General features: G+C 39.5%; 1 protein-coding gene across 2 annotated transcripts in view; it reads left to right on the top strand.

Moving 5' to 3' along the window:
• The window catches only part of GLRA3 (glycine receptor alpha 3), a 138,721-nt gene that overhangs the window by 71,823 nt on the left and 45,663 nt on the right, over positions 1–21,235 (top strand). For both annotated transcript variants that reach the window (XM_010973189.3, XM_010973190.3), the window contains exons 4-5: positions 2,122–2,345; positions 13,553–13,635. In XM_010973189.3, the coding sequence (XP_010971491.1) occupies positions 2,122–2,345; positions 13,553–13,635 (307 nt within the window). The remainder of the gene's footprint in view (positions 1–2,121; positions 2,346–13,552; positions 13,636–21,235) is intronic.

Raw genomic sequence — 21,235 nt, 5'->3', positions numbered from 1 at the left:
GGCCCTAAACCAAAGACCTAAACATAGCAAACAAAGAGAGTTCTGCTTATTTACAGAAAGAGCACAACAGATGTGGGGTAACATTTGGCCTTGGTGACAGGTGACAGTTGACTTTGTCCTTGTGTGATTTAGAAACAGAAACTGAAAGGTCTTTTTTTAGCTCATTCTCGGAGCAAAAGTGTTCCTGGAAGATCTGAGATGGTGTCTATAAAGTTTATCACTAAAGCAATAAGGATGAGGAGAGTCAATCAAATTTTATTACATATACTGCAGCTTAAAAGAACTTTTATTTTAGCTTCACGGCAGAGAACAGCTCTAGAGTGTTCTCAATCAGTAAATTAGTTACAGGAGAAACATACTTCATTTAAAAAATATATCTTAAGAATTGGTCCAAAAGGAAATTCTTTAGTAGTCAGTGATTTTTCCTGGCAGGCAGCATTATAACCTGTCTTGTTTCAGGCTTCCCCTAGAGGTCAGGCAGAGAGAAACTGACTTCGGTTTGATCACTGATTTGTTTAGTAACAGTTAGGCTGACAGACAGGTTGCAGAAAAGTGAGAGATGGGCACCAGCCATGGAGCTATGCGTCTTGGTGCTCTGAACCCTAGGCGGGGAGATGAGGGCCTGTCCTGGGCTGGTAGAAGCTTGTCATCTATCCCCGTTTACGGGTTCTGCAGATCCTTGTGGCCAGTGAGATTTCCACATTATCACGAGCTTTGCGGTAAAAAGCTGAAGTGAACGCTGCTCTGTTGTCCCTTTGGAAGATACATGGGGCACCTAGCAAGCCGAAAAAAACATCATCTGATGTGTAACCTCAGTTACAGTTGGAAGGCAGGCGTCTCAGTGCGCAATGATCAAGGGAACACGCACATTTGTAACATTCACTGTCAGTCGGGAGTGTGGGATGAGCAGATACAAACTACTGTGTACAAAATAGATGAGCCACAGGGTCTTACTGTGGTGCCCAGGGAACTATGTTCAATAGCGTGTAATAACCTGTAATGAAAAAGAAGATGAAAAAGAACATATGTATATACACGCATAACTGAATCACTGTGCTGTCCACCAGAAATTAGCACAATACTGTAAATCAACTGTACTTCAATAAAAATAAGTAAACACTACAAACTCCGAATTGGACCTGCAAAAACAGGCAATCTCCTGGGTCTGACATCATGGAAGCCTTCTTTGTGATTGCTCAGTTACTCTATTCTGATGATGGAAATTTGGTATTCGAGGAATAAAAAAAATAGATGAAAACTGATATTCAGTTCCTCTGAGTATGTCCAGCCTTGGCTATTTTCCATGGTAATGAAGCTTTCTTAAAACCTTCGCTTTACTCATGCTTATAATGAAGTCTGTGTTTAATCTGCTTATTTCAAGTCTCTGAGGAAAACTGTATCAAGTCATAAATACTGGTTATGTTATATACTGAGTACAAATGCCACATATACACATGGCTACCAATCTCTGCCATTCTATACATTATCTTTGACTCTTAACTGAACTATGAAAGGTCTAATTGGGAAATCTCATAGGTCACATCTTAAGGGATTACTGGCAATAATGTTCCTGTATCATTCCCAAACCACCTTTTATTTTTACCAAATCACCTATTTCATTGAACTTACATGCTATGTTAAACACGAGAAAATGTGTCTTCATTGTAAAGGGAAGTACGTATGGTCATTTTAACAAAATAGACAGCTTTCAAGAAAATTTCTCTGAGTGCTTTCTGGATGCTAATGAATACCTACTAAAAGAAATGGTTCTAAATAATAAATGCAGAGCTGAAACTGCTTTATGCTAGTGTCTAGCAGCAATCCAATATTTTATTCTAACAAACCAAGAGGGTAAAATTTGAATGGAAAAGCAAAATGTAAGCATGATAAAACTGTGTTCTCCTGTGGCCTTTTCTTTGCAGGCATATAGGTCACCAAAAACATAAGCAAAGCCTCAGAACTAGGGTGACCCTTGGTGGCGGTAATGAGGGAGGGCTGAGGCGTACAGGAAGCTCACAAGGGTGTCCGTGGCTTCTGTTATGATTCAGAGAAGCCCAGAGAATAACACTTAAGGTTCTAAACTTTTTAAAGCAGGCTTTTCCCCTCTTTCTGTCATTACAGGATTACAGAGTGAATATCTTTCTCCGTCAGAAGTGGAACGACCCTCGTCTTGCCTACAGTGAATACCCTGACGACTCTTTGGACCTAGACCCGTCCATGCTGGACTCCATTTGGAAACCTGATTTGTTCTTTGCCAACGAAAAGGGAGCCAACTTTCATGAAGTGACTACGGACAACAAATTGTTAAGAATTTTCAAGAATGGAAATGTTCTTTATTCAATAAGGTAAGCCATGGACTTAAGTTTCTGATTTCAATGAAACAGAGTAGCGTTTTCTTTAGTTTTTAGTGAGTGTTTTGAAATTTTTGAGTAAGTGCTTTCATTGTTCCACTTAAGCTCCTCTAATATACCATTTCCTAAATATATTTAATCAGCAACAACATATCAAGTTCCAGATCCAGATCCCAGTTCCCGCTATTGTAAACAAATGGCTCAGGTTCTTACATCAGCCAAGTTGGTGCGTGGCTCAGAGGCACACTGGATGTAGCTGAATCACATGTTGTGATTGCATTTTTATGTATGCATACTTCCTTTAAATATTTATAGGTGAAGAAATAATTTATGTTTGCTTGGAATCCACTTTCCATGAATTATTTCAGGTATATGCATTTTTTAAGTTCTCCGAGCTTCTCCGGGCATCCTTTAGAGAAAGATCTTATTTACATTTTCGTTATTTATTATACATTTCTCAGAAGACCATGTAGGCTTTTAAAGCTAATACCAAAACATAACAAAAATTAATAGCAAAATGTAAACACTAATAATAACATTTCTTGACTGTCGAACATTAGAATCATTCAATTTTGGTTGTTCATTAAATATCAAACAGGTATAAATTCAGTAAATACCTATGTACAGCAATCTACTTGGTGATTTCTGTCCCGCCTGAAAAGTATTGTAAAATAAAATGATTATCTTAAATTTTCCATGATTATTTCCATCATTTAGTTCAGTTTAAAAAAAAGAAAGCAGGATATTAAGGCCAGAATTCATATTTCTTAGGAGAGATAATGTGCTCTATTTATAGGTACAGACAACTGCTTCAAAAATATTTGTATCACCAGGAGTATATTTTAGAAGTATCGAGGTAAATTTAATATTGGGGCTTTAGGCTGAATATTAATTCCTTAGATTTTATATATCCATTTTCTCTTTTGTTAACTTTTCTTCTCATTAAGAATGGATACGTCTGATTTTGGGTGCGTCTGCCCACTCTCAGGGATGGTTGCTGTTTTCGCAGGTAATAGTGTGAAATAGAAATAACGGGAATGAAAATGTAATCTTAGTAGCTTAGTGATTTTGAAAACTTTTTTCTACAAAATCGTTTCATGAATAATGCAGGTCTCTGTATCCCAATACATTATATCTGGTTTTCACATTTTTCTATTTCATGTGAGCAAATTTCCCTTCAATATTATCATTTCCTAAGAATGACAAGGTGGCATCACTCTGCTGTGAACTGACACTTGCACCAGATTTCTGAAAACTAGCTAACATGTGTTCATATGCTCCTGAATTATTAATTGCTACATGGGGCATAAAGGGAGATTTCAGATCTCATCACTACTTAAGCCCATATGAATGACTGACTTAATGGTGAATCCTAGGTCTAAGCAAGAGAACTGTGAACTGTTTTTGGAAAATTACTAAAAACCGTAAGTGTCAAAGGCAGTGGGAAGATGGAGCAGACACACGTTTCCCTGTTTCGTCTTCTGAGTACAACTGAAAACTAAGCACAAAATAGACAGCAGACTCCCAATGACAGCTGTGAGAAGACGGACTAAGGGACTGGGAACCCAAGAAGCAACACGGAAGTGAATTCATGGGATTATTTTTTTCTTCATAAATTTCAGACTTGAGGATGAAGAAGTCAGCAACCTGGAAACACCAACAGGTACGGACAGAAAGAGTCCCAACAGAAGTCTGGTTTCTCCAGCCAATCTAGCGTTCTCCAGATCTTAGAAAAGAGGCAGGCTAGCAAGACAGAATCTCACTTTATTTCAGCCAAATACCGCAGAAGAAGATGTGACTCAAGCCAGCAAAGGCCGAGTGGGAAGCCCAGATGCCAATCTTGCTGGGCGGCGATGAGTCCCCCGGCACCCATGCCAAAGTGGTGCCAGGAAAAGCTGAAGAATGAGCTGGGCTCTCCTCTCCGACCAGCCTGTAGTTAACGTGGTGTCCATGGAGATCATGGGGAGAGCCAGGAATTCCATCTTCCCTGAGCAGTAACATAGCAGCCCTCTCCTTTCCTTCAGGCAAAATCCTAGAGGAATTTCAGAGGAGTCCTAGGGGAGAGTCGAGACTTTCAAAATCCCCCAGCAGTAACGAGACTCCCTCCCACCATGGTGTCGGGGAGTCCACGCAGGGAGCTGGAACACCCGGCAGCAACGAGGAATCCCTCCCCTCACATGTCAGTGGATGCTGATTAAGGAACCTGGATGTCTGCCTCTACCTGGAAGCAACATGGTAGCACCCACACCCCCTTGTCTGATGGAGCAGCGTCAGGGACAGCCAGTGCCAAGAGAACATTTAAATAAGATCTGGGGTCTTATAAAATAATATAAAGATGTCTAGGCTTCAACCAAAAATTATTCACCATATGAAGAACCAGAAAGTTCTCAAGCTCAATGAAAAAAAAGACAATCAACGGTTGCCAACGTCAAGAGGACAAGGATGTCAGCGTTACCAGACAGGCTCTGAGGTGGCCATGACGAAAATGATTTAGTGAGCAGTCACGATATGCTTGAAACAAATGAAAAAATAGAAAGACTCCACAAAGAAATAGAAGATACAGAGTGGAACCAAATGAAAATTTCAGAACTGAAAAACACAACAATTAACATAAACCTAGTGGATGGGCCCAGGAGAAAAATGGAGAGGACAGAGGAAAGAATCAGTGAACTGTAAGGATAATAAAAATCATTCACTCTGACCAACAGAAATGACAGACTGGGGGCCAGGGGAGGACAGAGCCTTGGGGACCTGTGGTTGTATAACAAAAGATCTAACGTTCATGTCATTGGAGTCTCCGTAGAGAAGGAGCACAGGGTACAGAGCTACAAAAAATATTAGAGGAATTAATGGATGAAACTTGCGTAATTTTTGCAGAAGGTACAAAGGCAATGATTCAAGAAATTGAATAAGATATTCACACCAAGTCACATCATACGCAGACTTCCAAAAACTAAATACAGATCTTGGAAGCATCCGGAGAATAACAACACCTTACCTACAGGGGAAATACAGTTGAAATGGTAGCTAATTTCTCATCAGAAATCGTAAAGACCACAAAGACGGGACAGGTAATTTTCAAGTGCTGCAGGAAGGGACCTGTCATCCTAGAATCTTGTATCCAGTGAAAATACCCTTCAGGAGTGAAGGGGAAATCGAGACGTTGACGGATAAAGGAAGACGAAGAGAATTTGGCACAAGTAGACTTGCCCTGAAAATACAGCTCAAGGGAGTTTTCTAAACAGAAGGGAAACAATAAAAGAAGAAGGAAGGGGACATCAAGGGGGAAGAAAGCAAACTGTCGTCAGAAATATGAGCAAATAAAATAGACTTTTCTTCTCCTCTTGAATTTTCTAAATTAAACTTTGACATTTCAAGCAAAAAGCATAACAGTGATGTAGGGGACAATGAAAAGTACCCAATAAGAAAACATTTTTATTTTTAAGAACCACATTGGCAGAAATTAACAAGACTGGACGATTCAATGTTGCCTAATGACCTTTTCGTAGGCGCACAACTTGACCTTAACTGCTTGGGAAGATGGCTTGTCAGGGCACGTAAAATATGAAATTTGTTTATCCCCCAACTCAGAAATCCTGCATCTCAGGATTGACATTATTATGTGTCCACATGTACACAGGACATATTTACAGACATGCCCGCTGCAGCACTGAGAAACAAAAGACCCTGTTCATTCACTATTAAGAACACAGAACACAGTGACTACCCAGCGTCATGAAATGCCCTGCAAGAGACAGACCTAGATATATGCATGAGAAAGAGACTCCAAAGTATGTTTAAGGTTAAGGGCAATGTTTTATGCTGACTTTTGTTTAAAACATTCTATATATTTATTAGAACTGTGTACGTAAAAATGTACATAGATCTGAATCCACACAAAAAGTCATGAAGGATGTCCAACCATTGGTTAAGAATGACCAGCTGTGGAAATGAGCAGTAGAATTTGGGTGGGAATAAAGGTGAGTGGTAGATTTCACTATATATATATAGGCTTATATTGTTTGAGTTTTTCAGTCAGAGTTGCAAACTACTTACAGATCAGACACGTGTATTTTAAGTGACAGAGCCTCTTAACCTGACATCGTGGTGCTTGACTCCCCTGTGCTGTGGCTTCGTGGTGGATATCAGGAGACCCACGACAGGGGGCAGACAAAGCAAGTTGACTTCTTTTCCTGCTAATTTGAAAATTAACTTAGCGAAAGGTACAATTTATTTTTAATTATAAACTGCTTTTTCATTTCAGACAGATTTTGGGTATTATAGGTTGTCAGAATACATCCCCAGGTAGCATGGAATAATCATTCTGCAAAATTATAATGTCTAGAAGATTTCCATCGATAGGATTGAAATACAGTGTGTGTGCGTGTGTGTGTGTGTGTGTGTGTCCTGTATGATCATGGCTGTATAGTTGTTTATGTCAGGTCTTATTGGAATTGGAAAATGGTTCTATCTACTATGAATTGCCCACACTTTTCTAATATTTTGAGAAAAACTATGGAACAATCCAGAATTGCATCTTTTGCTTTTCCATATGGATTCAGGTGAGAGAGGTGGTATCTCTCAGGTCCTCATCTTTGTTTGCTATATCCTGGCTCACTTGATCAAGGACTAAATTTGGACTTTGTGTGAGTTGTTTTTGGAAACCTCACAAGACTTTGAAATTTTCAAATGGCAAACAGTTTCTTTGTTAACAAAAGTTGTGCTAGGGAAAAAAAAAACTTGTTCAGTTTACAAGTGGAGCATCTGTGATGTTTCATGAGAGATCTGCTTTCCTGCTTGTTTAAAAAAAGAAGCAGAGTGTCCTGGAAAACCTGACCTGTTGAACTTACCCATTGGTCTGTACTTCCTCCTTAAAAACCACCAAAGGAAAGAAAGAAACTGCATAAGGAATAAAATGACATTAACACACAGGAAGATGAAAGTAATGGGAAAGAAAGCAGTGACAGATAAGTGATGACGAGATATTTTAGGAAGCTTGAAAATGAATGCACATGTGAAAACTGACCTAACAGGGACATTGGAACCGAAGCCAAAGTGAGGGAACACAAAAGGAGGGAAGTAATATCCTTAAACTTTGAGAAGTTTGAGGCACTTCTGGCTTCAGAAAGTAGGGGCTAGAAAAGAAACAAAAGAAAAAGAATTGATGTCAGCTCTGCAGGATCAACAGTAAGCCCTGCTCTCCTGATTTTCTTGCCTGTGTTCCTCAGACGAGCACCTACCTTCATGCTTTCTGAACAGGGCAGAAAGCAGGACAGGAAACCCCCACGAGGTTGCGCCGGGAGCTTCAGGGGCAGGGACCCCGGGCACACCTGGATCTGTCAAGGAGCATCGCACCCAGAAAATGAGGGTGATGGGAGGTCTGCACACTGAGAGGTGCTCTCCCTAAAATGCCCAAGAGGAAAGATCTGCAGATAACGGGGGAGCCACCAACGAAAAATCTGGGCAGCCATCCTCTGGCGAAGACCATTTCTCAGAGAACCGCCTGCTGCTATGTCATTCTTAAACATAGACAGACATTCTACAATAAGAACAGTGATCAAAAGCGGAGCAGAAGCCAGAATAAATGTGACGGGGAAATAAAGAGCAAAGAGAAGAAAATAAAAGAAACAAGAAAACAAATGACTCAAGAGAAAACGCAGGGAGCAGAAGAGACCATTAAAAAAAAAAATCTCTGGACAGACGAGACAACAGCAGGCAAGAAATGAAATACTTTTAGGAAAGAAGTGAGTCATTCCAAGCACAGTGAGAGCAAATAATAAACCCAAGTGGAGGAAATTGTAGAATATTTGAAAGACGAAGCGAAGAAACCTGCCAAGAAATAGAGTCTAGATACTAAGACACAGAAAACAGGAAAGGAAGGCTCTGAAAACCAGAGTTTCAACACAGAGGTTCAGTGTCTGACTGAGGAAGACCAGAAAAAGAAGATTTCCTTGAAAAGCAAGATTTGATACCTGCTGTGTTTCATCACTGAGAGGAGCTCGGGTCTGGGAGGGAGTTTGCGGAGTGTGAAGGCACAGCAGGGAACAGAAACAGAAGTGATTATTAAGACGAGACAGTTATTAACACCAGGGAACACGAAATGCTGCACACAAGCCGTAATGACAGCAGAGTACTCAGCTTAGCCAAGAACGGTAATCACATACTCACAACATGTAAACACTGACTATTAATTTAACCACTAATGTTTATATAACTCTGGTTCTGAATACTGCTGGAGAGTTACGGGGACACGGAATGTGGTATAGGGGAAGTAAATTCTTATTTCCCTTTGCAGGAAATTAGCAGACCATTTCACACATTTCAAAAATGGAGCATAATGTTGTATCAGTTGAGGTATCTGAATCCCAGACAGGTCTCTGAAGTGGGTGGTCTCTAAGGAGCTGGAACGTGCTGGGGGTTGGGGGTCGGGCAGGCGTACAGCTGGTTTTGATGAGTTTTACAGAACCGTCTGAGCTTGTGAATGGCAGCCACGAATTACACTGATAATTTGTAAATGGAGTGCTGTTCAACTGAGGGTGTTGGAGCGAGACGCAAGACTCCAGATTGTCAAGTTTGGGATTTGATGTTACTTTACTTATAAAGTTAGGCAATTATTTGTTTCTTGGGTGCTGACTGAAGACACAGGACTCCGGGGTCAGAGACGAAGGAATTTATTACTCACTGCAAGCAAGCAGCTTGAGCGTCAGCCGCAACGTCCCCATTGTCCTCCGGCCTCATTGGAACAATCCGCCAGGCCCAGACGGGGACAACACGCCCGTGGGTCTGCGTCACAGCTGTGAAACACTGAGCTTGGGGAATCCACTGCTTTCATAGCAAGCCGTAGGCAAGCCTTATCTTTGTCCAGAGGAATGTTATCTCACGTCTCAGAGTTAGCAGCTGCATAAACAGCCCTGAGAAGTGACCTGGGTGAAGGATCGTCAGGGCGGCACAGTCTTGGTACACCCAGCGACAGATGTAGCAAGAGGCCCAGGAGGCCCGCTGGGAGCGCAGCCTCTCCCAGGCCAGACCCAGGTTCCGTGATTTGCCAGCTGTGATGTGGGGCAGGTCTCTTTTCCTGTGAAAGGCTCCTTTTTCTTACACGCCTGATGGTGAAAATGCTAAGGACCTGGGGCTTGAGATGATGTCTGTAAAGCACGCAAGACAGCAAGACAGTGCCAGGCGTGCAGTAAGTACTCAAGTTTTCATTTTTATCTCTCCAAAAAGAAAACCAAACCAAAAACAAACAAACAAACAAAACCCAAACACTTAAGTTCTGGTATTTTCCAGAATCCGTTAATTAGCACTGCATGGACACCTGCAAGCTATCAATCATCTAAGCCTCAGTCTTGTTGCTTATAAAATGGGGATGGTAACGTCCTCATCACGAGATGATGGAAGCACATCGTGGGCAGGTAAATACAACCCACTGCTTAGTTTACTGATGCTGCCAATCCACCCAGCTTCCCTGCTTCTATCACAGAAGCATCATTGCATTAACAATCAAGTACCAGGAAGAAACTTTATGTCCAAAATACGAGGCACAGTGACTTGTCCAAGGTCCTAACACAGTTTCACCTTTTATTTAAGGTAAATAGAACCACTTTCTCTGAAATTCAGCTGTGGAAAGAATTAAAGATTATTTGAACAATATCTACTTATTTTTTGAACTTTGGTAGACATTCATTTTTTAAAAAAATTTTTTTTCTGAGGGCAGTTAGGTTTTATGTATTTTTATTATTTATTTATTTATTTTAATGGAGGCACTGGGGATTGAACCCAGGACCTCATGCACACTAAGCACGCGCTCTGCCCCTGAGCTCTACCCTCCCCACCAACAGACATCAGTTTTTAAACAGAAAAGGCAAACTTACTTCAACAGACGCTTTTTAAGGTGCTGCTGATTCAAGGTAAATCGGTTTACAATGCCATAAAATAGATGTTGTAAGGAGGATGCTGCCTGTGTGTGGTTATGTATAGATTGATGAAGGGGTCCACAGCTTATCTCAGCCTCCGGAAAGGACCACCACCAATACTGAAATGGCCCTGCTGATGGGTTAATATGCGTTTTCACCGTCTTTGCGATCAGGTGACAACAAGGCTCCAATTAGAACACTCGTTCCAGTCTCCCTTCTGGTGCTCCGACAGCCTAACCTCTCTTGAGAGTTATTGACTCTTTGTAGAATCATTCATGATAAAGTCTCAAATCGCTCAAGTAAATAAATACACTCCATGGTTTAATTCTTTATATTTTCTAAAGTTCCCTGATTTCTTTCAGAAGGATCACTCACGGATCTTTACATTTAATAACTAATCGTGTATGAAATGTATCATTTCTTATGCTATAGAATATGTTAAAAGTCCTGTTCATTTTCAGGAAAAACTGTTCCTGTGTCTTTGAAAGGCAGTGGACTTCAAGGTAAAGGGCACAGAATCCACAGCCAGACCACCAACTGCTAATTCAGCTCTCCCAGTTTCTGCTTTGTGATGTTTCATCTCAATCGTTTCATCTCTAAACAGGGATAATGTAGTCTACGGACCTCGTAAATTCGTAGTAAGGAATAAATGAGCTGAGATACATATAAAGAATTTGAAATCATGCTTGCCACACAGTAAGCAAATATGGTATGTTATTACAGACGATATTTCAAAGCTGACAATTAAGAGGCAATTGTCCTTAAAACACTACATTTAGAAATACTACAAACTAATAAAATGCTTATCCTTTTCATAAGAGGATGCCTAAAATGGAGTCAGAAAACATTTTTTTCATACTTAAATTAATGGTCGAATACTCCAGGCAATGCTTGTTCAAAAATGGGTAATACCTCGATTTTACTGGATTGTTTGTCAGGATTATAGCCATTCTTTTGACATCACCACTTCACTAAGCCAGGACTTCTTAAGGGAAAATTTAAAAACTCGTATCCTGTTTGTACGTCTTGTCTCAGAAAGAGAACTTGCTGTCCTCTCTTACACAAGAAGATATTTCCAAAACAGCGGAATGTGATTAATTGCCTCTGGGTTTGGTTTTCTTTTGATGTGGTCAGGGCATATCTTCAACTTATAGGTAATGTTCTGATAAAGAAATTCAGGATCACACTTACCAAGCTGACCCATTATTTCATTTGTGTTCTGTTAAAGAAGCAATTGTGTTGTGCCTTAAACAAAAAGAAAGAAAGTCAATAAATAGATTTTTTTCAGGATGATTTATGACAGAAGTTCTACAAACAGTGTTTTTCTTTGCCAAATAATTCCTTTCAAGTGCTTTTTTAAAAAAAATGTAATATCTTTTTTATGCCAGAAAAATAGCTAGGGTATGAATTTGACGTCACAGGCATGGTGAGCGTCTGGAGAAGGTTCTGAGAATGCTATTTACTTCCATACACAAGGTCACAGAATTAATGCTCCATGCCAACATTTGCAACTGGCTGTCCAGGGAGCCTTGGATGTTTGGAAAATTAATGTGTGTATGTTCACAGTGTACTTGTGCCTACATTTCTAATAAACCCTTTCACAAGACAGAGAACATTGCATCCACCTGATTTTACAATTGCCTTTTTACGAGAGAACTTTGCAAGTGTACAAGATCACCTAACCTAGCCGAGTTAAGAGAAAATTGCTTTGGAAGAATGAACTCCATGAATTATTTGAGTGTGCTATGGACTCTGACTTGAATGAGTGGTCCCATGAGCCTCTGGGACTCTTAAAAATTCTGCAGTTTCATGTCTGCCCATTTATGTCTCTTGAATTATGTACCTTGGATCCCACCAAGAGTATTCACTGTCAAATGTACATCATTATAACTTTATGTCTGTGGTCTATGGAAAAATGCCACTTTGGAGAATGTGGTTATATTTCATAGAGTGGATGGCTATTTTTTGTTAAGGCCTGGATAATTTTTTGTAAGTGATTTAATTCAGTCATCTTTGTGTGCATCCTGGATGATTTGAGGGAAGAGGGGACAATGGGGAAGTCTGGAGGTGCGAGAACGTACTAGCAGTCCTTACTAATGAATGCTGATTGAGTGTTGCCTACGTGTCAAACATGTGTCTAAGCATTTTATTTGCATGAACTCACGTATTGCTCACAATATCTCTCCAGGGTGGGTCCTATTAGTCTCTTCATTTTGGAGATACGAAGACTGAAATGCAGTGAAATGAGGTAATCTGCCTGTGGTCACAGAGTTTCGGTAAATGACTCTACCCAGGGTGCTCAGTAATATTCTGCATTTCAGTGGGAAAACTTTCAGTAAAAGGGGCTTCTAGAGAGTTCTCAGAAAAGAACTTCGTTTGGTTTATTTGGATCTGGGCCTCTTTTTCTCATGTCTGGGAACCACAAATTCTTGGTAATCCCTGAAGATATCTCAGTAATACACTCTTCCAATTAAAAAAAAAAAAATCCAAGAGTAGGAATCATCTGAAATGCTGACATACGAAAACCTTCCCGAGGGAAAAAAGTCGGTGGCACGCTGGTGTCTGTCCTCAGATCATCTCTCTTTTTGTGAAGCCACATGAGACCTTAGTTCGGTGCACGTGGAATTGCAGTTCCATCACACATATTCTCGGGGGCGCCTTCACGGCCCCGATGAGGTCTGGTGAGATGCTCTAGACCTGCACCTGGGACCCAGCCCCGTCTGAATACCTAGAACATTGACGTCCTCCAGACTCAGGGTTTTCCTCTGCTAAATACTGCTGGATGCTCGCAGACAAGTTCTTCAGTGTAATGAAGAAGACAGCGGAACATTGTCACCCAGACTTGGTTCCCTGAACTGAGCCTTTCCACGTTCAAACTCCAGACCCTGCATACACTTGCCTCTTCAAGTGTGCTGTCCGTGTGATTTGGGGGAAAGTGTGTCTTTTGGCCTTTGGTATGAATTTTATAAATTTCATGCTCAAGTATCTTTCTTGAGGGTCTCTTCTGAAAATATAGACCTCTTTTGGACATCTACAGCCCTCTCTAAAGGAGAAATAAATAAATGTGATTGGATGTTTATATACACAGGTTTTCTCCCCACAAAGAACAGATTTACATAAGAGGAGACATACATTTCACAGTAAATAACATACTCAAGCTGCAGCAAATTTTATTTATATGTCAGTTACCACCACAGCAACACTGTTTTCCAGTTGTACCTTTGACAATAGGATATTAATATGCTATTATAAATTTCTTTTTAAAATACTTGCTTTGAATTCTTTCAGATTGACATTAACACTCTCCTGCCCAATGGATCTCAAGAATTTTCCAATGGATGTACAAACATGTATAATGCAACTGGAAAGTTGTAAGTGTAACCAATTTACTTTGTCTTTTAAAAATACAGTAGACATATATTCAATGCAGTATGTAGTTGATTTACTTTGTAATTGTCTTTGTCAGATATTTACTAAATAGGCATGTTGTCTTCCACCGAGTTTAGGAAATAATAATGATGCTTATCAGCACATGCACTCTTTACTGTGATCAAGAAATAAATCCAGGACTCGAAGTAACAGTTTTTAAGCTGGAAAAACAGCTCTTCTCTCTAGACAAAGCATCAAAGGTAAAAAGGATGATAACCATTAAAGACAAATCACCGTTTTTTTTTTTATTGAGTGCCTGCTGCAGGCTGAACATTTTGAATATGTTATTTCTCATACTCACACCAAAGATGCTGCCACCCCCAGGCTTCCTCATGTGACAATGGTCATTCTGAGTGATTGTGCTCCAGTTTATGGAGGTGGTGACAAGCCATCTGGTGTCAAAGTCTATGCTTGCTCTGAGCCATGTTGCCACCCCTCAGCTAGTGTTTGTCCAGAGCCAACACTGCTGGCTGTGTGACGTACGTTATCTCAGGAGAAAAGATGCTTCTCGCACTTGATCTGAGGTTTACCCAAGCTTATAGGCGTTTCTTTAAATCTTTTCTTTCAAAGTGGATCCTTGTGCATCAGAGATTCACACTAACTCAGGGAACACGTTGCATTTCTCTGAACTGATCTGTATAATCAGCCCAAACGTAATTGGGTCTTCAGCGTTTAATGCCATACCAACAGTAAGCATCATGCCATATTTTTCTTGTGGTACTGTGTTACATCACGAAAAAAAAATTTTGTTTGACATCCTCCTTGCGAAAAATTGAACTGGGTGTGCAGACTTGCAGGCCTGAGGCCAGGTCTGTAGTGTGGAGGCGCGGCCACTAGGTGGCGTGCCTACTTCATGGGGGATGCGGCCGTCCCTCCACGTTCGGGTTCTCTTAAAGGAGGTGGAAATAACTATTTCTCCTTCTAGTTAAATTTCAATCCATTACTTTTATAAGTAGTTCTTCAATATTAAATATACTCATGGATAAATTACTAGATTAAAGGAAAATAAAATTATCTAATTTTAGTTGGGGGAGCTATTTAGCCATAAAACTGGGGGCGCAGTGGGGGTGAGCAGTGCGGGATTCTCAGCGGTGCAGATTTTTAACTGTACCATGAGGACGCTTTGAGGACAGGCTGATTCTGCATCTTGGTTACAAACTTAGGTCCATGGGAGAGTATCGAAAGAAAAATCTTATGAAAACAGTCTAGGACAGACTGGTCCCCTAATTACTAAACCAGAGATGCTGGGGTTACCCCAGAGGCAGTGAGGAACTATTCAGGAAAATGACTTGGTCAGTATTCCCCAGATGAACTAAGGTTATTTAAGAAAGTTTCATTGTAACCCCACAAAAAAAGAACAAAAGTCAGGACGAAGAGGAGTGATGTGGAGGTTGCTCCTGTAGAAGAGGCGAACTGGTGTCTTTACCTTCTTAGGCTCCTCAGGCTGGGCCTGAAAATTAAACAGAGATAAGACAGATTAACAGGAGAAAAGGATACAGACTATTTAATGCAGGTTTGACATGGCGGGGGATCCATCACAGGGAAATGAAAAGTCAAGTAAGTGGCAGAATCTAAATGCCTTTATACCAGGTTGAACAAAGAGAAGCAATTGTGGAGCAGTAACTAAACTCTGTGGGGAACTAAAGGAAGATGAGAATTATTTTAGCAGGCTCTGTTTGTACAGAATTCTCTCAGCTTTGATCCCCAGTTGAAGAATGTTTCTTTTTTCCTGGTAAGGAGAGCACGTCTTTTGCATGGAAGTTTTTAACCTCTTGTTTTCAGGAACAAAAAGGGAAAGAGGAAGGCCCTTCTTGCATGTGTTGATTTTCAAGTGCCTTTTGCTCAAAATAATCCGTCTGCTAAAGTGGCATATTTTGGGGTGCGTTTTCCACCATTCTTCATTCACTTCAACACAAAGTGGATGCAAAGACTCATCTGGGTGCCGATGAGTCAGAGCTAAAGAGCTTAGATAAATAGAATTGTATTGGAAATATTGACAGAGAAAGAAAACATAGAATGAGAAGTAAATGCTGAAGGGAATATTGATAAATCCCATCTTAGTATATTTAAGGTTTGGGAAATTTAGGTATAAAGCCAAAGGGAGGAGTTAGAACTGAGGATATGCTATTAAAAGCCATCAACAGAGTGGTTCAACATTAAGGTGAAATTTCTAGAGGAGAGAAACTGGAGATGAAAACAAACACACACAGAAGAGCAAATCCTTAAGAAAGGCCTACGTTTAGAGGCTGCTGGAAGGAACGCCAGTCAAGGGGTTGTCACAGATAGCAAATTAAAATCTCAGTCACTCAGTCTCAAGAGAGAAGGGGCTGCCAAGGAGTTCTGTCTAATGGCACCAAATGCTGTGATTTTTGGTTTTGTTTTTTTTAAGTAATTGAAAAAGAGCCATTGTTAGTGATGACAAAGACAAGCTGACTAGAGTGACGAGGGTCAAAGCTGGATTCCAAGATTTTTTAAAAACAGGGAGAGCGTGTTGAGAAGGTGGGAGCAGTGAGTGGAATGTCTGGTTCCATGATGGTAGTTATTAAAGATGAGAGTGCGCAGAGCCAAGAGATGGCAGGGTCCCTGGGCGTCTCTGTTCCCAGGATACAGGTGCTCACGTGACGAGACCTTTCTTGTTTCTTCCTCTCCCAGAACGTTTCCAAATCAACCAAAAACTCAACGTGGGGAAGCAGAGCCTTGCGCTGCCTCCTCTTGTTTCTTCTTTCCTCTGTAGGAGCGGGTAGATCCTCTCACGCTGCAGTCATGAAACGCTTCCTGCGCTCTGAGCAGAAAGTCATCTAACTCACGATAGAGATATCATTTGTCCCTGTTTTGTGGCAGATGCTAAGAAAATCCTATCAAAGTAGAAGCTACTGAAGTCAAATTCTTCAAGGCATTTTTCTTAAACTTTTTTAGAGCCATTCCTCACTTTGTTTTGTTTTTTAAAATAATGGCTGAAAATGGCAAGTTAAAAGATTTAAGAGTTCAACTCAGTGGAAAGCAAGAGCTGTAAGGAACTTGGTGTCTACTGTTGAATAAATTCTGAGAGCAAAGGGGAAAAAGAAAACAGATTGGGTTTAGAGGCGTGGAAAACAAGCAAAAGGAAACCGAATTTCAAGGCAAAGTTCTTAATAGCCTGTGATGATCCAGCTTTTTAAATTCAGTAAATGTTCAGTGTGTGTCAATGGTCAGGACTGTTCTAAGTGACCTGGGAAGAGCTCATGCATTTAAGTGTCGATTGAGAAATTTCTGTCAAATACCTAACATATTCTACATAATACGTTGGTGACACATAAAAATATACACATAAAATAAAGCACAAAATGTCCTGTTTGGAAGGGCTTTAGGACTAATTGAGGAATTATCTATGCAAATATAATAATTCCATTAAAGGTGATAAGCATATGTTAATAGCATACTGTTAGCACAAAGGAGAAGATGACTAAAGGAAGGACAGTGTTGAGTGAATAAATAACTTAGGAAAGTATATTTTGTCTAAACCAGCAATGACTGCACACCCATAAAAGTGGGCATCCCTGACTTAGACGTAAAACCTCGATGATGCAGAAGTCTTCGTGTCGGGAAAGTGTCTTAGTTCCCGGGGAGAGGCATGTAGGGAGGGGTCCAGGGGAAGAGAAACCTTTCAAAGGAAATTAATGAGAAAAACAAAAAAAATCTATGAGCTCAGGATAGCATCAAAAAATAAAGGTGGAATAGATAATTCTCAAAACAGAACTCAAAATTACTGTTTCATCAAATGAAATGTGAGAAAGGAGAAAATAAAAGAAATAAAAATAACATATAGTACATATGAAGCACAGAAAGAGAGCAAAAAGAACTCTCGACATTACCACAATTAATACACATGCAAAGGGTTAAATACGTAGAAGGAAACGAAGAGCTTCCCCAAGCCAGATGTAAACAGTTACTAAGATGCAACAGTCTGTTTCAATAAAATTATTCTTAAAATACCATGCAGACAATCGGGGAAGATAGAAAAATCCATATCAGAGAAACGTGTGTCAAAAAAAAAAAAAAATCCAGGGTAACAAGTTCAATATCAGAAAAAAATAAAATAAATTGTAGGAAAAAAACTCATACGATACAGACACTTGGGTGCCGTGTCGGTCAAGAAACTGAGCTACAGTGACTGAAAATTCCTCCCGCGTGACTTCCTGAGCCAGACAGCAAGATCCGGCAGGGCTGCAATGAAAACAGTAGCTCCCTCAGTAATTTACTTGAAGATACAAGTACAAATATTTGAACAGAACTGTTACGTATAGATAGAAAACTCATACTTTTGTTTGTTTTTAGCATACAAGCACATTTACAAAAATTTTGCTCTAAGCCACAAAGGAAGCTTCTATAAATTCTGAAGAATCCACACATGATGGAATGTGATCGCTGATTAAAATGCAGTATGATCAATAACAGTGTCAAATTACTGTAAATTATTATGGGTGAGCATAAATTATTATACATTACTATACAATTCTGTTAGCTGGAGACCGACAGCGTGGACTAAATGGCTCTTTGTTTAAAGAAAAAAATTAAGAAAAACTTGGTATTAAATGACAATGAAAGCGCTAAGTGGGTATCAAACCTTTAGGAAAATCCTGAGTGACTCTGTCTTTTCTAGTCATATCTCCTGCTATGGCATCAGAAGAGAATCTCAGGCAAAAGCTTTGTTTGAAAAAGAAAATGAAAAGAAATGCATGTGGGTCGCTAATTTTGTCATAAATTAATGCGAAGTTCAAAAAGCTGGGACAGGAATGGGAAAAACAGAGGATGGTTTGCAGACTTTTTCAACGATTTGCTTAAGAATTAAGCATAAAGATGATTCTCCCTAGTTTTCTCTCAGTCCTGAGGGTTGAATGTTGCCTCATTTACATACATTAGAAAAGAGCTGGTGATTCATGGGAAAAGTAATGTCGAAGCTGACCTCTGCTTAAGTGTGTGGTATTGCTTGTGAAACATATTCAAGTAGAAGTTTATTTTAGGTTACGAGACATTTTGCAGTAAATCTTGAATTAGGAATGGTGGTCGAAATACAGAGAACTAAATGTTTCTTGAAAACATGGTGATAAATGAGCACTCTGAAGATGGTATTAAAAATAACAACCCAAAGAGAGCAAAAGAAAGATGGCATCCATGAGCTGAAGAAAAATTGAGGGACCCAAGGAAAGGGGAACCACAGTACAATTGAAGCTTTACCCTTAGATTAACCTGGAATGCTGAATGCCACCACTGAGAAGTCCACTGAAGCCAAAGGAAAGACTGTGGTCCTATTTCTATGGTCCAAGTTCAGACGTCTCCCTATGAGATCTAACGGCCTGTCCCATAGTCTCCGTATTCCTCAGATCTCAACAAGAGTTCTTCCTACCTGATTGCTTTTATAAAATCCAGAAGCCCAATATACCATTTATTCCTCTGGTCTCGAATATCTTTCACTCAACTTCACAAGAGAATTCTGAAATAGATATTGTGAATGCTTGCTTTGGGGTGTAAGGAAATTGTGTTAGTTTCATTTATTTCTCTTTCTTTCTTATACTCATTTTTCATTCTCAGAGTTCAGCCAGAGAATAGAAGCCAGTTGCCCTGACAACTTGCACTTCCAAAATTCACATCAGTAGAAACCTAATAAAATATTAAATCGCATATGTTGCAGAGAGCATTCTGCAGTGAAGGCCTGCTTTTCACTAAATATTTTATTTAATTTTAGAAAGAGTGTAAGGTACACACCAATTTTTGGATGCAGTTGTTGGTAATATATAAAACTGAGTGTCATTTCTCTTGAAGATGAGCTAAACATTCAAGTGATAAGTAACCTTATTTCTCAGGATTAGATTGTACTGATTTACTGAAGTTCAGGAAAACTGCGTGATCCTTTTTTTTCCATTGGTTGTCTGAATGCATCTTGTTTGTTTTCTTTGAAAATAGCTAATCTCTGACGGAGGGAGACAAACTTTGTGATCACTTAGACTACGCTCCTAAGGAATTTACAGTGCAAATCAATGCGTAGGAAAAGGGGTGAGGGAAAAACAAAGCATTCAATTTTCAGCCTTTTGTTTATGCCGTAAAGAAACTTTCTAAGTGAGCAATTATTTTCCCAGGTGAAAGAAAAAAAAAAGAAAGAAATGGAGGGTGTTTTTAATTTTAGAGGAATATTGGATAATAATAAAGCTTTGTTGTTTATTAAAAAAACAGTGGTGATACAGGATATGTAAATGATCACGGTATCCATAAAGAGTCTAATTCTGTACTTCGTATCTAAAGAGGAATGGAGGTAACAAGAGAGAGAAACATAATCAGTTAGAGAATGTGAAAGAAATTTTAATGATTCAAGCTGGAAAAGAAAACGCAAGAAAACAATTCAGTGAAGAAAGGATCCTTTTTCACAAAGAACAGCCTGAATTCCTAAAATTCAGTTAAAAGATATTTTTAAGGGTCAACTTGAAAAAAGTCACTGACTAAAAATGTTAAGAAACTTTTGAAATATGCTTTAATAGGGCTTTTGGATAGAAATATTTAAAAATAGATGGGAGGTTTTTGCTATTTGATTTTTCAGCTTCATTTCAAAACCACATCTGCTATGACTCAGCCTGGTTACTCTGGAATTTATGCTAAAGCGAAAGGTAGGATTGGGCAATGACTTTTCACAATTATTTCCTAATAATGTCTGCTGTTATTCAAGCTCTTTCATAATTTAAAATTGTGCATATTGTTCAAAATCATAGTGTGCCTTTTGCCTGGCTAGTCAGAGATACAGAGAGTTCTTATTTTCTGAGTATTTATGACTTAAACAGTTACAGTGTTGGTTAGAAAGCAAGTTTTCCCAAGACGTTATTCCCTAACGAACTAACTAGCCACGTAGAAAGTCAATCTCCGCTTAAGTATTAAATATGCCATCCTGCTTAACACCATGACTGTTCTCTCCCAATCTGTCCACATCTTTGTAGCTTGAATTTTTGCTGATTGTCAGGTACTCTAAACACAGGACAGTGTAACAAAAACACAATGTCATTACAAGTCTTACAAAATGATGATGTCACTATAGTTTTATGTCTATTATATTATCTGATTGAATCTTAACCACAATTTAACAAGGTAGGTTTTATTTCCATTTGACATATCATCAAATTATAGGCTTACCAAGTTTAAGTGACTTTCAAAGTCACACAGTTATGAAGTGGACAAAGAAAATTCCTGTGAATTAATTGCCCACAAACATACAACAAGCAGCAGTCATTTTTAAATCTATCTGACAATTTCAAAATATTTATACATTGTGACTGTGGCTTTCGTAAGTTAGCTCTACAGTTAAGTATACCCAGTAATTTTACTTGCTTTCTCAGATGAAAAGACTTAGAGTTCCTTCCTCTGCTAATTTCTTCTTTCCTGGATGCCTTGCCGTGTATTAAACGTGACCTAAACCCAGATGTGCAGCGTGGGGCACCCCCTCCTGGTGACAGTGCCAATCATTATGTGACTTGCAGTCTACGATCACAGGGAGCTGCAAAACACTCCTGACTCAGACCACAT

This window comes from Camelus bactrianus, chromosome 31 (genome assembly GCF_048773025.1).
Source record: "Camelus bactrianus isolate YW-2024 breed Bactrian camel chromosome 31, ASM4877302v1, whole genome shotgun sequence".
NCBI lineage: Eukaryota > Metazoa > Chordata > Mammalia > Artiodactyla > Camelidae > Camelus > Camelus bactrianus.
The sequence above is the reverse complement of the archived record's forward strand: the minus strand, read 5'-3'. Positions and strand labels throughout refer to the sequence as shown.